Source organism: Cottoperca gobio, chromosome 19 (genome assembly GCF_900634415.1).
Source record: "Cottoperca gobio chromosome 19, fCotGob3.1, whole genome shotgun sequence".
Taxonomy (NCBI): domain Eukaryota; kingdom Metazoa; phylum Chordata; class Actinopteri; order Perciformes; family Bovichtidae; genus Cottoperca; species Cottoperca gobio.
Genome location: NC_041373.1, coordinates 13,763,645 through 13,782,528, shown reverse-complemented (window position 1 = coordinate 13,782,528; position 18,884 = coordinate 13,763,645). Strand labels below are relative to the sequence as shown.

At 39.3% G+C, this 18,884-nt stretch overlaps 1 protein-coding gene across 1 annotated transcript; it reads left to right on the top strand.

The window, feature by feature from the left end:
* Positions 1-301: 301 nt before the first annotated feature.
* LOC115024940 (leucine-rich repeat-containing protein 51-like) lies at positions 302-2,588 on the top strand. The gene is made up of 4 exons (XM_029456840.1): positions 302-353; positions 832-1,037; positions 1,529-1,677; positions 2,458-2,588. The coding sequence occupies exons 1-4, from the start codon at positions 302-304 to the stop codon at positions 2,552-2,554; spliced, it is 504 nt and encodes a 167-aa protein (XP_029312700.1). The 3' UTR covers positions 2,555-2,588.
* Positions 2,589-18,884: the final 16,296 nt, after the last annotated feature.

The window sequence follows — 18,884 nt, the reverse complement described above, 5'->3', positions numbered from 1 at the left end:
AAGGTCAGGTGTGCTCACAGAGTACAAGATTAACATTCACATGAAATAGACACACTAGATCTCTAGGCCTCAGTGTGTTTGGATTGTTAGAGGGGAAGTGAAGCCTTCAGAAGAAAGATAACATGCAGATAGACCTGAGGTTTCACTTGTTGCAGGAGGAAAACAGTAGGTAGTTGCTAGGAAACCGTTCTTTATTAGTCTTTAAAGTTTATTTTGAACCATATGTTTATATTTGAAACTGTAAAACGGGTCAGTGGTTCTTGTTTTTGCTGGAGACGTTTGAAGACCTTCAGACTTGAACATGTACGGCCCTCCGGTGGATCTATCATTTAAAGATATCTGTCATGTTACAGGTACTTTCTTATTCCTCTAACGATTTACATCTGACCTTCCTTTACGCCAGGTGACCACAGGTGTATGTATGCTTCTTTATTTCTTTAAACATATTCCTCCAGTTCTCCTTGGGACTGAGCTTAATAAGTGTTAAGTATGCTTAGTGCGTTACATGATTAACAATAACATACCATACAAAGGTGTTATTTTTTTAGCCCATCTGCGTTTCAAGTTAGTGAAAGTGTGACACGCTTCATTACACGTTTTCACATAATCAAGTAACGTAACTGTGATGAAAGCTTATGAACTAGACTCAATGTACTGAATATGTCACCAACAAGAGACAACAGTGTTAAATTACTTGAGAGAAAATGTACTCAAAACCTTGAAGTGTTATGAACACATACTGAGTGCAATGAATCACCTTAAACAAACTTATTCAGCAGCATGGATACAAATAAGAGAAGATTTTCATGGTGACTGTATTCGTGGATTCAGGTGCGCTGTCTGAGGCACCCCGAAGTGGCTTGCGGCCGATAACCGCAAACTCAGAAGGGAAGTACCTGAGCCGCTGTTTGCGTCTCAATAACAACAGCATCTCCGACGTCGTTGGCCTCCAGCACGTGCTCGACCACTTTCTGGCTCAACCGTCGAAGCTCGGCTGGCTGGACCTCTCGTTTAACAAAATCACAAACATAGACCCGGTGAGACTTCATTTCATTTCTCATGGCTCCCGTGTTTATTAACTTTTCATCTTTGACCCATAATCACGTAGAAATATCACTCATTCATTGTCAGTACAGTCATTTTTATCCCTGAATATTTGTTTTTCTTCATTTCCTTGCTGCTGGTTCACTTTTAATAAGCTGCTACTTATTTCTAGCATGTCTGTGTGCTTATTTTATTGTGTTACATGTGTGTTTGCCTCTTTTATTTAATATGTAATATAATACATTGCTGTTTTAACGCTGCACATGTCCCCGCTGTGGGACGAATGAAGGATTTCTGATTCATACTCTCTTCTGAGAATGCTATCGTTTTCTTCTTTGCAAATGATCTATAACATTCTACCAGTGTTACGCCTAAAACGACTTCACTGTCTTAAAGTGGGCATCAGCTCATACCTGCTAGTATTATTTATACATCTACATATTGTTTGATTGAAATGTACAACTTAGTTGCGTTTGTGTTCCAGGTTTTGTGCGAGCTGCGTGAACTGCGTGTGTTGTACCTTCATGGCAACCACCTCTGGAACCTGTCAGAGGTAGACAAGCTGAGGGAGCTGCAGCATCTTCACACCATCACGCTACATGGAAATGCCATGGGAAATAACAGAAACTACAGGTCTTTCAGTTTACACAGATGTTCTTTCAAACTCACTTGCACACACACACACACACACACACACACACACATTCTGCTTGGCTGGAAAATGCTTTTATTTGCAGCCATTGTTTCTCGGTCATAGAAACGGCTGAATCTGATTGAGCGGAACAGAACAAGACGAAGGAAACGATTGTAGTTAGTCAAGAAAAAGCTTCTTTAACTACTTTACAAATGAGGTAGTCAAATGGTCTAAAACAAGATAAATCAGGGAAGCTAAAGAATTAAAAACAAAGTTCTGCTAATCTGTACCTCCATAGTGAAATGTTGAATAGTTTTACTTCTTTGTGCCTCAACATTTCCCTCTGAAATGTAGTACAGTATAAAGTTACATAAAAATGGAAATACTCAAGTAAAGTACAGTCGACCTCCAAAGTGCACTTAGGTAACAGTTCCCATGTGATTAACACACACACACACACACACACACACACACACACACACACACACACACACACACACACACACACACACACACACACACACAGAGGAAGAAGGTCACCCTTCATTGTCTTGATTTCTCATGCATTCACCTTCATTTAATTGTTTCATCATTTATGTGAAATACCAGAACCAGTCAAGTACAGACAAGGTCTATTCTGCATATACATAAAGATATTTATTCAACATTACATTTTCTGTTTATTATATGGAGAAGCATAAAAGGTCAATCGAGCCCCTGGATTTAATTTGGTGTGTGTGCGTGTGTGTGTGTGTGTGTGTGTGTGTGTGTGTGTTTAGGTACCATGTGGTTTTGGCCCTGCCTCAGCTGAAGAAGATGGATTTCAACGCTATAACACGCGAGGAGCGAGTTTTGGCAAACGCTTGCCCTCAGTGAGAGTCTCCAGTGACTGTCACCAATTTATTTAGTCATTCATTTGATTAATCGATTTTCAAACCGCTGCCGAGAACTACTTTGGAATTAAATATGTTTTTTCTCTAAAATCTTTTTATCCTGTTGAATTGATTTATTAAATGATGCCAGTAAAAGCTTGATGAAATGAAATATTTTTGGCTGGCTACTTCTTTTGGATTTAGCGTGAATAAATTAGAGTAAAAATGATCATTAACATAATGATAAGTATTTTGTGACCATAAAGTATACTTTTAGTATCATACACATACGTATTTGATAGTTGGAAAATAAGCATTTTTTTTAATGGTTGCAAAAAATATTGGCCCATATTTTACTAATATAAATAAGTCTATATGATCTTTTGATTTACCTCAGTCCCTTTTTCAGAGTACACAACTCTTATGTCCTCATGTGGCAACAAGAATGCAATCATACTTCACCTAAACTGAAATTGAAATATAACAGCTCTGCACGTGTGTGTATGTAATGTACAGTGTATATGTCATGTGAAAGTAGAATAGGTTTAGCGTCAGTGTAACGCAATCAAAACCCAATATACAGACAGACGCATGAATGTGAATACATGCACACACACACACACACACACACACACACACACACACACACACACAAACAAATAATACAAATATTAATGCGATATGTTCAGTTTATGTTGTAAACAGCTTTGGGTCTCTACTATTACTGTCTGGTCTTGTTAGAAAAGAAATGTGGACCATAAATCAAGCCCTGGGGCTGATTTAACTGGCTGTCCTCCAGGCTCTGTGTGCTGCAGAATCCCGTATCTTGTTTCCCCTCTTACAAAACCTTTAATTGGTGGGATGGAAATGCCCCTGAATCAGCATTTAGACTATGTGACTCAAAAGCTGGCCGCTGAAACCAACGCTAATGAAATTGTTTGTAACTGCATTTAGAGCTAAAATTGATAATCGTGTAAAGTAATTATCTACGACAGTATTCAGATCTCAGTTGCCTTTGAAACCTGTATTAACTCAATTCTTTTGAAACTGAATTCAGACCATATATTTCACACTGCGCAGTGAAGCCAATATCAATGAATTTCTTTCAGTCAGGGTGGCAGCTGCTCTCAGCAGGTGGGCTCACTTTGAGTGCTTGAGGAAACACTCACATGCACTTTACAGATTCTGACTGCTGGTTAGATACTGTACATGGATGTCTCTTTTATTTTTTAAATTTCAGATGTGCTTTTCTATTTTCACATGTTGAAGGCTGCAGGGAAGTGCAATACATTAGGTTGTACAGTCTTATGTATGTTCCACATGTGTTCCATTATATTACACACTGTATACAAATAGAGAGAGAGAGAGAGAGATTCTTCTCTTAGGGGACCAAAACAAAGATAAAAGAAGAAGTAAAGTTTGGACTTAAATTTGACAGGTTGCTTGTGTTGGATTATTTTTTAGCTTGTTGCATATTTATAGAGTATATCTTAGTATTATGGCTGTAATATACACATTGACGTAAACTGTATGTAAAGTATATCGCAGAGAGTTTGGTGCATTTGCGACCAAGAAGTCAGTGAGTGTGATTTAAGACCTGGAGATTCTCTGAGGCTGTAGTTTGATACACTCCAGAGTGGAAGGTACTTTTTGTAAAACACTCACGCCTAACTGTCAGCAGAAATTTCCATTATAGGTGGCGTAAACAAAAACAAATACAGGGTTAGTCTGTGTTTTTGTGCGATTGTGTGAGAGAGAATGTATTGTTTTATCTCGAGAGATGGAGGATGCAATTGTTTGCGACAACAGAACAGTATTTGTGTGCGTGTGTGTGTGTGAGTGTGTGTGTGTGTGTGTTCGCAGTTAGTGGCCACATGCTAAGCCACAGAAGGTTGCCAGTGTTAAGTCTTGCCTCTGGCTCAGTGTGTGTGGGGATGTATGTGTGTGAGAGAGACACACAGAGAGAAGGAGGGAGATTACAGTGGCTATTGCCAACTTCAAAGTGTCTGCTGGTGTTGTGCCAGGTCAGCATGTTTACACAGGAGAATTGGTGTAGGGACACACACACACATAGAGTCGCACATGCACATGCCCCTTGTGCATGCACATGTGTAGACACACCTTATCTCCAGTTGTGGCTCCTGAACATACTCGCACATAACACGCACATAACACACACATAACACACACACTGCCCACAGTGCATTGGTCTTATCGGTGGTCCCAGTGAGTTAGGGGAGGCATTTAATCAGGGTCAACGCACAGCTCTTGGCAGCAAACTGATTCCACCATATCTCTCTCTCTCTCTCTCTCTCTCTCTCTCTCTCTCTCTCTCTCTCTCTCTCTCTCTCTCCCCCCCCCTAAACTAGTTGGCTAAATATTTCACAGCAACAACATTTTGTTCCAGAAAAGTTAAAAACTGGACCGCTAGAGGCTTGAAATAGTTTCACACTTATAGGTTTACTAACTTTCCTTTTGCTAAAGATTTTCTAGCCAGCTCTGCAACATGCTGGACTTTCTTACTGCCTGGTAGATTTTAAACTCGCTGTATTTCCCCTTAGTGGTGGACCAAGTGGCAGCATATGTTTCAACAGTTCAATACATAGTTTGAACACATTGGGAAATACACTTATTCTGGTGAAGAGTTAGAAGAGATATTATATCTGTCCATTGAGGCTACAGCCAGCAGCTTGCAAACGACAGTTTTGCATTTTACAAGAGCAGATTTTGTGCTAAGCTAACTAGCCACTGGCTATAGCCTTGCATTTGCCAGACATATTTGAAAGGTGGAAACGTGATGTAATGGATGATTCCTTGCAGAAATAAACACACATACGTATGGCACTCAGCAGCTTTCTTTTGCTAAAATAAAATTAGCATCACTCATTTATTATTAAAAGCTCAGAGGTACAACTTTTAAATATATAATGTGAGGTAACACATGAGGATAAAAGTTGATAGGAGAGGCTATATAAAAAAATCTGCCACACTCCATAATAACAATGAGTCATCGGAGGATCGCTGTGGTTGGGATTGTCGTCCTGCTAGAGATCCGTAAATTCTAGTACTTGGAAACGGAGTTTTGGATGCTGTGCACCAGCACGTGGTTTAGAGATTTTAGGTTTAGACTTCGTTTGATGTGGCAGCACAGAGCTACTGTATTATAAATGTTTTATAAATCTAGGTCAAACAAAAACCAGTACCAAGCACAAGTTATCCCTACAGTGACACAGACACTGAACGCTGAGAGCAGCATTTGGCATTTGGAGGAGCTCAGGTGGAGATAGTATGAATTTCCTGCACGTATCGAGGTGGAGGATTTTCTCGGGACACCGAACAACCTTTAGGAGGGAAAGATAAAGCTCAGAGCCTTCTGATGAGACTTATCCCTTCCTTAAGGGAAAAGTGTTTGAATCCACTTTGGATGTCAGTTATTGTGACTTGAATGTTCACCTTTCTCAAACAGCGTTTACCCAACTCAGACGTGAAACAACTTCTGAAGAAGCGGTGCAGTTTGTACATGCTGTACTTTTTAGCTACACTAGAACATCTCAACAACTATTTAATGGTAGGACATTTTGTAGATTTCTTTTTTTTTTAGCCACAAGTCAGGCTTCGAAGACACCTTTTAAGTAGGGTTGCAACTAACAATTATTTTCATTTATTGATTAATCTGCCGATTATTTTCTAGATTAATCGATTGCCGTTTGGTCTATAAAATTCCAGAAAATAGTCCCAGTTTCTAAAAGTCTAAAACTACTTAATCTAATAGTTAATTATTAAATGACATGGTGATTATTTTTCTGTGATCGACTAATCGTCGCTCTACTTCAAGCTAAATCCTAGACAAGCAGCACTTGATTAGGATCAGTGGACTGTTATCTGAACAGCTGTGTCGGGTCAAAGTAGGACAATAACTGCTTTGTTTTCATAGAGATAAGGACATAGTAGTGTTTCTTTTTCCTTTTTAGGGCAGAACTTTGATCTTTCCAGTTGAAAAGTGGGATTTGCAAAGATTAACACGCTGACTGGACAGAGGCCTAAAAAGTGAATTGAAAACACAACCTTCTCCTTTGATGTGTAACTTCTTCATCGTTCCCCTCTCCATTTTCTCTTGTTGTTCTTCTCCCTGCACTCGGGTTTCTCATGTCAGTGTTTTCTCTTGCTCCCCTCCCAGAACGTAAAACCACTACTACTCAAAGAAACTTTACGACCAATTATTTTCCTCTGTCATCAATTATTCTCCAAGTGTGTTCTCTCCCTTTCCATTCTTCAGTCTCCCCGCTGTCATTAATATTTAACAAAACTGTCAGTTTTGAAGTTTTTCTGATGAGGGCGAGAGTTTCTCTGTTGCTATTCCTTAACATGCCCATGAACTTGAGAAGGAAAGGAGACGTGTCAGTCTTAATATGTGTTTTTACTCGTGTGGTTTATTCCAGGCGAGCACATTCGTCTGGATGTTCTCGGCGCCTTTGCAATACCGTTGATTACTTTGTTTGTCAAAAATGTATTTGATCAAGCTAATTTGTGTTACCGAATCATCAATGCGTGCATGTGTTGATTTATTTATTCACTTCTTTATTGGTTTATTAAATCACGATTGCAGTCTTGCAGAGCTGTGTGCACCAGCTCTTTGCATGCCGATCAGCGCCCTGCAGATCATCAGATCAGCAGATCTGCAGCCAAACTCAGGTGACAACATTTAAGTGGTGTTGGCAGCTGTGATCTGAGTGCAAGCCCTGCCGCCTGTTCCAGGGCAGTATGTCAGGTCAGCATAGTGCGGGGAAGAATTAGTTCACTAGGCTGACAGAAGATTTTCCCGAAGAGTTTTACTCAAATTCACTTGACGATTGAAAGGCAAATACATCTTCATTATAAAAAACAATGACTGCTTCAAAAAGCCTTTTTTAGCACGCTATACAGCGATCCGATGAGAAGAATGTTTCAGTACTTACAAAGCCCAAAAGAACATTTGTTCTGTGAAACGTAAATTAAATGTAAATGTCCGAGAGGACGACACCATTCCTTTTAACGAGTGGACTAGTGGCTGCACTCCACTCACCTGGGACTGGATCTGGGGATGGGCGACGGACTGCAACACCTACTACCCTCTTACGTCATGCGTGAGTCGTGTCCAGCCAGTGGCTTCTTCTCTAAATCAGCAGCTGATCATCATTTCATTTCGCCAACAAATTGATGCAACACAAAAGATAAATAGAGGCCGCTGCTATCGCAGGAAGTCATCTTTTTAGCTGGTAGGCCGATGGCAGTCAACAAGGCGATAATCGCTCGGTGCATCTAAAGTTAGCATGCTCACATTCACAGGCTGGTGTTTGAAAGATGTGTGTTTACAAGGCAAGGAGGGTTTAACAAATGTTGCTATAGAGATGCAATTTAAGAATTGTAGGACCCAATGTGTGACAGGTAATGTAACTTGAACAGTCCGTCTCTCTAGACTTTTGCTCGGCGCAGTAAGCCCTACAATAAATGACGGACAGTAGTTGCCTTCCCTTAGACATCATTATGAAGTCTAACACCTGATTGGACAAACTCACTTTTTTACTGGATGTATTTCAGTTTCTTCCCAATTTTCAAGCCAGAAATATACTGTGGCTGTTCTGGAAATGTCAATTTATTCCCTTAACTTTTCACCAAAATCTGTTTCTGAATACATTTCAGGCAAATATCCGACACACGGCAGGTGCATGCTTCATATCAAATCTATAACCACTGCTATAAATAGTTGGTTAAATAGTTAACTGATAGACTCGACACTTGAGATGCTTTTAAGACTGCATATCAATTATTAATACCATGTTAATACAGTTTCTACTAGTGTACACACTAGTGATAGAGACTAATATGTGGTCCCTAAAAGACTTAATGTGAGCCATCATGAGAAATAAACTCCATCAAGCACTCAGTGAACACAATTAATTCATTTTTGCATAAAGATTCAAATTATGCAAAGATTTCCTGACCCTGCAAACATCCTACCCTTTGGATTTGGAGACAGATTTGTATCTGTGTAACACATTGTAACGCTTGGTATAGTTTCACCTCTAAAAACTTTATTAGTGGAGGAAACATAACTCAGTTTACTTTTTAAATGTTAGGGTCCCCAAGGGTAACAACACCTGCAAATAGGCTGTAGATGTCACCTTTCTCAATGTTGGATATCTCATTTTGGAAAACAAATGTCGGCCAGTGCACGTCCATGTGTGTGTGTGTGTGTGTGTGTGTGTGTGTCCTGTTTGAGCACAACAATGACAGCTGACAGCTCCGAGCTCACTCATTGTTAGCTGGAGTTTTTCCAGAAAAGAGTATCAGACTAAATGAAAATTGGAGCTGCCACGACATTAGAGGTGAAATCAAGCGCACAAAATGAGATGTGAGATTTATTGCCATCCATACAATTATGTGACTGTGAAATAATCGAGGAGCGTAGAGGTGAAGGCTCTCTGACTGCTCAACCATGGTCACCAGTGGCAGCGCAATCTGTCATAGTTAACACCTACTTACACCATGTTACCCGCGGGGCACGCCTCATTATTCACTCCCTCACATGTGAATGGAAACATGTGAATACACCCCTACACATATACATATGCTCATATACACCCTGACACAGTCATGCATACTACGCTCCATTGTGCCCTGTCTTGAATATCTTCCTAATGTTGCGTCACCTGCTGATAGAGAGATGTGCTCGGGAAGAGAACAGGAAATGAGTCATCAGGGCTTAATGGAGGACAGGAAAAGATCCTCAAAGCTTAGCTGTGCTCCGGGTCCATTACCTACAAAGTGAGGGAAATGGAATGTGTGTTGATTTATCAATTGACCTCAAATCGGTGTGTAGAGGAAAGTGCACATTTATGACTTGATATTTGTTGTTTGTTTGGAAATCGGGATTTCTGAAAACAGCTGATTCATGTTTGTGTAAGTTAGCTTCTACTGTTAAAATGATTCTCTATTCTCACACATACACACACACACACCCATGACTCCTGTTGAGTTGTTCTGTATAGTTGCTTTTAAAAGCACGAAAAATGTGACAAAAGTCAAATACATTTGAATTATGAACTTACGTGTGAGTCAGCACCTAATGTGTGCTTTGTCCTTCATTATTACGTTTTAAAACTGATCGCTGGGATGATAAATGAATGCTACCCCAGGCCGTCAGTGTCAAAGGGGAGTGTGTGAAGCGGGATTGAAAGAGAAAACAGCCCTTGTGCCGGTAGATAGTTTCTTGTGCCGTCTCAAGTTTTGACACTTTGACGTTATTTCACATTTGTCTTTGTCACAACCCTGATTTCCATACGATTTTCATTTTTGATACGAAGTAATCCTCAAATTCAATTATACAAGTTTCCACATATACACCATCAAAGCAAATAAAGACCGGAGCTCCAGCTTTCCCCGACATCGTACTTCTAACCATAACAAAATCCGGCTGAAAAGGATTCATATGATTTAAAAGCCTTAAATGAGACTAAACCTTCCAGGATTTGACAAAGCAGACTCGGTGGGTGAGAGTCCAATTCTTGGAAGGGAAGCGAATACAGTGGAAACGCAGCTATATTGTCCTCAACTGACCCCCCCCCCCCCCCTTCTCTCTCTTCACTCTAGCTTTGAATTGTATTAAAATTATTTATTGGCACGACTATTACACCAAGTAACATTGTTGTGGCAGTTTTTGACAAATGTGCAAATAGAAAACAAACTTTACTTTAGACCTCAATGCTTTTTACTGCTCTCTTGCATAATAATAGCAGATATGTAATATGCTCCCTCTCTTTTTAATCTTGTCATCAGTCTGCTGCTTCCTTTTTATCTTTCTTTTCACAGTTCACTTCAATTCCTTAATATTTCTTCACTTTGTTTTCCTCCTTCATCTCTTCGCTTTCTCTTTCTCAGGCTTGCTGTCTGGTTTTTGACAATGTTGGTGTGTGTTCACAAAAACCTGCCCCCGCATCGGTCATATAGTTATTTTTTTTACTTTTGGGGTGGCAAAACAGATCGATACACATATTTCCGCAGCACAAATGTAGTTTTTTATTGTACCTTCAGTGTGCTCAGCAATAACAGACTGATTACATTGGGAGAATAAAGATTCCTTTGAGGCAGATGCGAGCATATCCCACAAATTGCTTCATTTATCTGGGGAAGTACTTGAAGTAACGTAATTGCAACAAGTGTCAGTTTTGTTGACACGATCTCGCAGCGGCGTAATGTTGCCACTTGTGTATTCTCGCTTTAATGCTGATTTCAAGAGCATTTGAACAAATATTCAAATTACAACTCAAGTGAAATTGAGCAGCCTGGTAATGTAGAAGATACAAACTTAATGATGAGATACAATAAGAGGAAAAGAGGGATTGTTTTTTATAACACACAGGATGCTAAGATTTGACATTAAGGAGATATCTTGCTGCAACATTATAGTTATCTTTGCTCTGGCCAATGATGGCAGATTATCTTTGGGTTGATATTAATGTTCACTTATTTTTACTCTGTTTTCAGCTCGGTTTGTCGGTTTCTGTCATCACTTTCATTAACATTGAGAGAATTGAGAGAAACATTTGTCCTGCGTTCATGTGGGGTCAGAATAATCTGAAAAATTACTTCCTGACTGGGAAAATTCACGTTGAACGCTCCCTCAAGTTGGAACAACAATTCAGTCGTAATGAGGAAACAACATGGACACTACGAAGAAGAAGTGTTGTATTTAATGTCTCAGAGCGTTTAAACAACACATTAATATCTCTTTCTGAATTGTTGTTCCAACTTGAAGGGGCGTTCACGTGAATCTTCCCTGTCAAACAGATATCTATGTGTTTTTTAAACGCTCTGAGCAACACATCTTCTTTGTAGCGTCCATGTTGTTTCCTCATTACGACTTAAAGCTCACCAAAGTCTGAAGAACAACTTCCCAACTCAGGAAATGGGACCATCGAAGAGCACATGAATGCATCATTAACCTTGTCGAAGGTCTGCGCTCTCCAAGTGCCACTGTAGTTACTCATGCTTTTCTACTTTGAGTAACTGTTGGTGGTTATTGGACGACTTGGGCTCATTTGGAACAATGGCCAAGCGTTTTATTTGACTGCATTTTCAACTTCTATTCTTGGCAGAAGGATCTTACTCTCTCTCTCTCTCTCTCTCTCTCTCTCTCTCTCTCTCTCTCTCTCTCTCTCTCTCTCTCTCTCTCTCTCTCTCTCTCTGTCTCTCTTTAAATGAATTTGCCGTACTATGAAATCTGGAATTTGAGCTCTAAGACCTGAGGCTTTAAAAAATGTATTTTATAATCGAGTCTCTCTCTGTCTCTCTCTCTCTGTCTCTCTCTTTCTCTCTCTCTCTTTGGTTCAGTGTTTGTGTGAAATCAGGGAAATTGTGGTGTTTCAGATGCTGCCTCTTCACACTCACAGGTGCTATTTCTGCGAGATTGGCAGAACAAGACCAGCAAAGTGCCCCGCCATTAGCTTATTGGACAGCCTGATCAACACAACTGTGTGTGTACGAGTGTGTGCTTGTGTTCGTGCTCTCTGATACTGCCAACTGGGGAAGATTTAGTCTTCAATCAGCGTGTAGCAAACCTGTTGGTTTAATGTCCGTTCATAAAGAAAATTAAACTGCACAAAGTTTAATTATGTCAAATGCAGAAGTGTAGTGGTATGTGTGTTTGAGAATACTGTTTGCTCTAACCTACATGCATCATCCACTTAATTTTCACAGCGTTGTTTATTGCATTAGGACACACAAAACTAATTTAAGATGTTTAGCTTGACACTTGAAACTCCTTGTACTTGACAAACTCCTGGCAGACGCTGGCTTGTCCTGTGTTTCAAGGTCTACTTATCTTCTATTATCGTTTACAAAACAAACAAACAGTGAGAGTCTAAGAGAATTGTAAAATAAGCTGGGGCACAGTTTTAAATCAGACATTTTACACTTGTAAAATTTGTAAAAATGTGTTATATATATATATATATATATATGAATATATATATATATATGAATATATATATATATATATATATATATATATATGAATATATATATATATATATATATATATATATATATATATATATATATATATATATATGAATATATATATATATATATATTCATATATATATATATATATATATATATATTCATATATATATATATATATATATATATATATATATATATATTCATATATATATTCATATATATATATATTCATATATATATATATATATATATATATATATATGAATATTATCCAATATGTCGATCCTGTTCAATAAATGTTGACCCTGTTTGGCTCTCGACGTAGTCCCAGTTTAAAATGTTGGTCCTCTCTATGATTGAGTTTGACCCCCCCCTGCACTAGACGAACAACCAAAAGGTCGTAAGCACCGCCGTAGCGGGCGTAGCCTGCTCCGTCGCTGTTACTCCGTCGCTGTTACTCCGTCGCTGTTACTCCGTTGCTGTGAAATTACTTGTTTCACAATCAAAATTGGATCAATTCAGTCCACTAACATTTGGAAAGTCTATAAGAGCTACATGATTTAATCATTTAATCCTCATTCACGTTAGTATAGATCTTAACCGGAGGTTAGTCGGTGCGCATGCTTGTAGCTTGCAGCAGTGAGATGGAACAACAACCCGACCCATTCTGATAATAAATAAATGTATATTATAAACCATAGTTGACCTCCTGGTTTCTTTAGGGTTATTTCCTAAGGAGACTACTCTTAGAACAATACATTGAGCATTGTTATTATTGTTTTTAAATACATCTATCGTGATAGTTATCGACATTGTTTGTGTGTACGCCCCTGTGTTCGGGCTGTACAGTAACATTACAGACCATCCTGTAACCAGAGACTCACAGTTCACTGAGTCCTGGCAAAACACCCTCAAGCAAGACAATAAAGCACAGTAGTGAGTCGGTCTGCATAAGGCTGGCAGCTATCTGCCTGAAATGAGAAAAAAAAAAGATGAAGACATTTCTCGTCTTCTTTTGGCAGCTGAGGAGCTGTGAAAGATGCCTTTCTGCAAAGCAGACAGACGTCGACAAACAGGCTTTCAGTCAGACAGACGCACACAGACAAAAACACAACACAAACAGGCAAACAGACAGACTGACAGAAAAATAAATATACACATGTCGGCTATGACAGTACAAGGGATTTGTATTTGTTGTCTTTTCCTGCACACATGCGTACACAGTCTGTTAGAATTACAGTAACAATTTCTTATCAGTCACATGCGATGACATGGAGCTGATAACAAACGCTGAGGAAGTGAGCAGCATGTCAACATCTCTCTCTCATTGTTTTGGGTGAAGTCTCCATTTTGTTACTTATTTTGCCATTTTTAGAAAAAACTCAGATCTATATTCTCTATCAATATCTCTTCTGTTTAAAGGTCAAAGTTTTGTTCTTTTACTTTCCAAAGTTTTACTTTCTCTCGTGCCCTACTCTTTCTTTTCCATCTCTTTCACTTCCTCAGATTGCCATTGTTTCTCTCTTATCCTACTCTCCATCCTATCCTCACACTAGCTATGGCCGCTTCTCATTTTCTCCCCCACCCTGGGATCACTGTGCATCAATGAGAGGTTGTTGATGTTCAATAAAACCAACGGCCTTTAAAGTGCAAGTCACAATCTCTGTCTGTCTTGCCTGTCTTGTATTGTCTGGGAAAAAGTCACAGTCTATGGTTTCTCTTCCTCTTTCTAACATAATCCCTTCTTCTTCTTTTTTTACCTTCTGCCCCATCTCTCCTCTTCTTCTCTGTTCTCTCTCTTTCTCTGTTTCCACTGCATCTCTTATTCTCTCTTCCTAATTTCCTTAGCGTGGGTGTCTCTCTCTCTCTCTCTCTCTCTCTCTCTCTCTCTCTCTCTCTCTCTCTGCCGGGTGTATTTCCTCTCCTCTCTGGAGGAATAAAACTTTTTGAAGTTCCTCCAGAGAAGAAGCGCCTTCAGCCCTAATACGCTTCCTCGTGGTTACTGACGCTTACAGTGTGGCCAACCATTGTGTGCCACAGAGCTTTGTGAACTTTACCAGGGAATTAAACATAAGCCAGTGACTCTGCCCAACACACAGTCTCATTATTAGGGTCAAAAACGTGTTCTGATTGGACCCAGATTTAATTATGTTTGTTCACAATGTTTTAATTCAGTCTACTGCAACTGTCTGTTACCATTAATCTTTTATTGCATAAATTGGCACAACTGGCAGCCCCTGCAAAGGGACCGCAGATACATTTGGATTTTAGCTATTCAGTATGTGGTGCAATACATAAATGTATTCAGCACATTCCCTCTTTAATAATGTGTTTTTATAAAAGTTTTATTCCCTGCACCTCTAGTGACCAGTTAAGCATTATGTTATGCAGCATTTTCCTAAAAACAAAACAATGTTTAGACTCACACAAAAAGAATCCCTCTCACTCATGATTAATGACCCACTAGAAGTGTGTGGGGGTGTCACTATCTAGTTGGGATGTTTCTGGGCACCAGCAAAGAGACTTTGGGCCCCACATGGGTATGTAAACCCCCCAGCCAATAAGCAGGGTGTGCAGCCCGTTCTCATTCCCAGGTCGTCAATACCACGCATGGTCACGCCCCCCCCAAACACCTGATACTGAGGCACAGGTACCTTTTAGCTGTGTGCTGCTATCGGTGTGTCAGTTTGACCGAGCGAGCCATGCACACACACACTTACAGTACACACACACTCAGAGAGCAGACAGTTTTGCATTCATTCATAATCCGGCACCATCCCGCAAACACACTGAGTCACAGACAAACAAAATCAGACGGATGATGCAAAATTATGCCTCAAAACAGAATAAGCCATACGTGCGAGCTCCACAAAACAGTGTAAGAGAAAAATGTTAATATCGTGCACTAGTAGTTTCATGACTTTTATATAATAAGACAATTATACAAGACGGTGCCCTCAGTCGATGTCAATGTCGATTGTGTTTGGCAGTAGATTCCATCAGTCAGGGTCAAACTTGCTAACTACATTTTTGCCAATAAACATAAAGTTTACTCAAAGTAGAAGGCTGAATACACACAATATTTGGGACACCTTATCAATATTACCGTATAATGAGATGCAAGATTATTTTTAACCTCTCAATTTTCTCGAGCTTAATAAATCAAATGAGTCATATTATTCATATTATCATATGTCAAATTTATTTCTGTAAAAGTATATCTTATATCCAAACGTAGCCATGCTTTAGAGATCCATCTCTTTGTTTACCCATTCACGATGAGCTGGTAATGTTATTTGGTAATAAAGCTGCAGAAGTCTAAAATAAATTGCGTGACCTTCTGAATAAAAGTGAAATTTGGATGTCTGATATCTCAGTCGTGAGAAGGAACTCTTCTTCCTATTCATCACTGTCAAAAATCAATCTGGCTTTGTGTTATATTGTTAGAATAGGCTATACTGGGCTCTTTTGAGAATAGGAGAAAAGATTATTGCATCAAATGAAAGCAAATCCAAAGTCTATTTTCGATTTGCTGTCATTGTTTTTTATCAAGTTCAGTTAATAAAAAGAGAAAGGTCCCAGTCTTGAGTGTTTGGATCACTAGATGTCAGATGAGGTGTTACGGGGCTTTTGTGTCTGTGCAGCAATTAAACGCATTATTTCACCCACACACAGGGTCACATGGGGTAAGGCCTGAACCCTGTAGCAGCATTCTGCAACACCAAACAAACAAGGTTGTGTTTGTCATGATGGAAATGTTAGCACGTAAAGTTTGACGAGGTATAGATCAAGTTCTACATGCAGCATGGGAGCTGTCCAATTTATATGGTTTCATAATGGTATGCAGCACTTTTGTAACTACGAGGATGATATTTGTCATTCTCCGTGTACATTCAGATATGAACGAGAATGTAACCCTAATAATGTTTTGTGCTAATGTAATTGGCTCGTCCATAATGCAAATGCGTTCCCACCGATATCATAATGTAATATCATAACTTTCGGGGGGGGGGGGGGGGCGGTCCCTGTAGAAACTAGTCGCCTGGAGACTCGCTATCTTACTAAAAAAACTACTAGAGTTATTTAGAAAAGAGGCTAACGCGGCATTAGGGACTCGGAGAGGTTTTGAATTCATAAACACTGAGTATCCCTGGTGATTCATAAAAATCAGTGCCACAGCAGAAAAAAACACACCATCTGCTTGTCTGTACAGACAGAATATCTCTACAATGTCAGCTTCCTCTACAGGGCTTTCTCTGACACTCTGCTACATCTTGATCACCTGCACACCATTACGCATAGATTGAAGCCCCAAAGTTTAATACGTTAAACTCAATTAAGGTCGGCAAAGAGCAGCATTGTGAGTGTAAAGTGTGTCCCTGAAATGAAGCTGCCCAAAGTCCCTGTGACTGGTGAATTTCACCTCTGGGGTTTGGTAGAATAGCACAATTACATTTTCGTTGTCAGCCAACTCCATCTCCATTCAGAGGGCAGGGCGATAGTAATCTGACTCTGTCACAGTAATCTCTACCACGGGAACTTCAATCAGCTCTAATTAAACAGGCGGCAGATTTTGCATGACGGGGAGCAGTTAATGTTGTTGTTACTGAATAAGAGCAGCTGAGTTTAGTCTCAGATAAGGTCCCAGTCAGGATAATCTCTTTCTGTAGAACAAAGAATATCGTCAGTATTACCATGAAGAGTGAAACTAACTGTGTTTGTCGCAGCAAGAATTTGATTGGATGATAATAGGTACTGTGTTAACAAAGATATGAAAGACAAGCTGTCCAGTGGTCTTTCACCAAGTCAGCATCCGTAGTGATGCGGGGTTCAAACAAATAGTAACTGAACTAAAAAGATAAAGAACACTGGACACTTGATGAAATTGTATTTTGGTCAATGTTTTTGGGTATTGTCCCGTCATGAATCCCCTGAGACTGTGTGTGTGTCATCAAGGCTGCTCCTGGAGACACCTACTGAAGCTTTTCCATGTATTTATATTCCTGTCGGTCTATGGACAGATTTTGTCACCGCGATAGCGGCACAACTGCGCAGTCACAAAGCTTTACAGACGTGTATTTAAGATCATAATTTACATGGATTTTTAAAACAACCATTCTTCAGTTTCAGAAGTAGTGGCTAGTGGTCTAGTACGCCTCCCAAACATAACTGTCCCTGTAGTTAGTTCACTGTAAGTCGCTCTGGATAAGAGTATCTGCCAAATGACCTGTAATGTAATGTAATGTAAATTAATGTAAAGTAAATAAAACATTTACTCATTCCTAGCCGAATTACAAATGCTGCCAGCCGATTTAATCAGCTGCTGATAGCTAGCGCAAGCTAATGCTAATACTCCAAAGATCAGTTAGTTGAAAATTCAGACTTCAGTTGATCTAGCTCTTAAAACCTCGTCTCCTGTGGAAGGTTTTAACATCTACATGATACACACATATATACTAAACTCTTGACGCTATGGCCCAAGCGAAACGTTAGCATCCTCACCATTCGATGATCCATGTAGAAGACATTGTAATACATTGAAGTTCATTTATTGCAGGGTTATTATATAGTTAGTCCTAATATTAGACTATAGGAAAGTATTATAAATAGAACTGCAATTAAAATGTTATTTGTTCTAACGTTACACTTGGATGCTTTGGATACTTTATCCAAATAGTTAAACAAGCAACAGTTTGTGCTTTGCTGGTACGCTTCTCTTTTAAAAGAGAAAGTGGTTTGTGAAATGTAACAGTTACCATTATCCAACTCTTTTGCTGGAGTGTGAACTTCCCCAAACCAAATAAAGAGAAGTATAGAACGGCTATCGTTGACTCCCTGCTTTTGGAAACAACGTGAGATTACTACTGTAGGTAGTTAGCTGGGCTAACATTTGCAGCTTATGTTGAAAGCAGATAAACACGTGTTAAATCCTTAACTTACTGTAAAGTCTAAAATATAAGACATATCTCATCTAAACTTGAAGAACCGACTCGTATTAGTTAGTGAAGAATAGCTACGGTTGCTAAACTATAATTGGTTGTTTGGGAACACGAGTTAGGCCTAGCTAACGGTCAACTGCTCACAATAATGCTGCTGGATCAGTTCACCTTTAATACTTTATACTACTTGTGTATACACAGGTCACACAGTGGACCAATTAGGTGGTTGGTATGATAGAAGTTAAAGAAGCTAATTAGTAGCCAGATGTGTAGTTTAAATCTCAGACTTGCTGGTATTATGATGGATTGGGAGATGTGCGCACACAAAAACGAGATATATCATTTCAGTGTCTGTTCTGAAGAACTAAAGGATATTTTATCTCGCAGGTCATT

Coding starts and splice junctions, on each gene's coding strand:
- LOC115024940 (XM_029456840.1), top strand. CDS start 302: ATGTACGGCCCTCCGGTGGATCTATCATTTAAAGATATCTGTCATGTT. Junction 354..831: donor AGATATCTGTCATGTTACAG/GTACTTTCTTAT, acceptor TCGTGGATTCAG/GTGCGCTGTCTGAGGCACCC. Junction 1,678..2,457: donor GGAAATAACAGAAACTACAG/GTCTTTCAGTTT, acceptor GTGTGTGTTTAG/GTACCATGTGGTTTTGGCCC.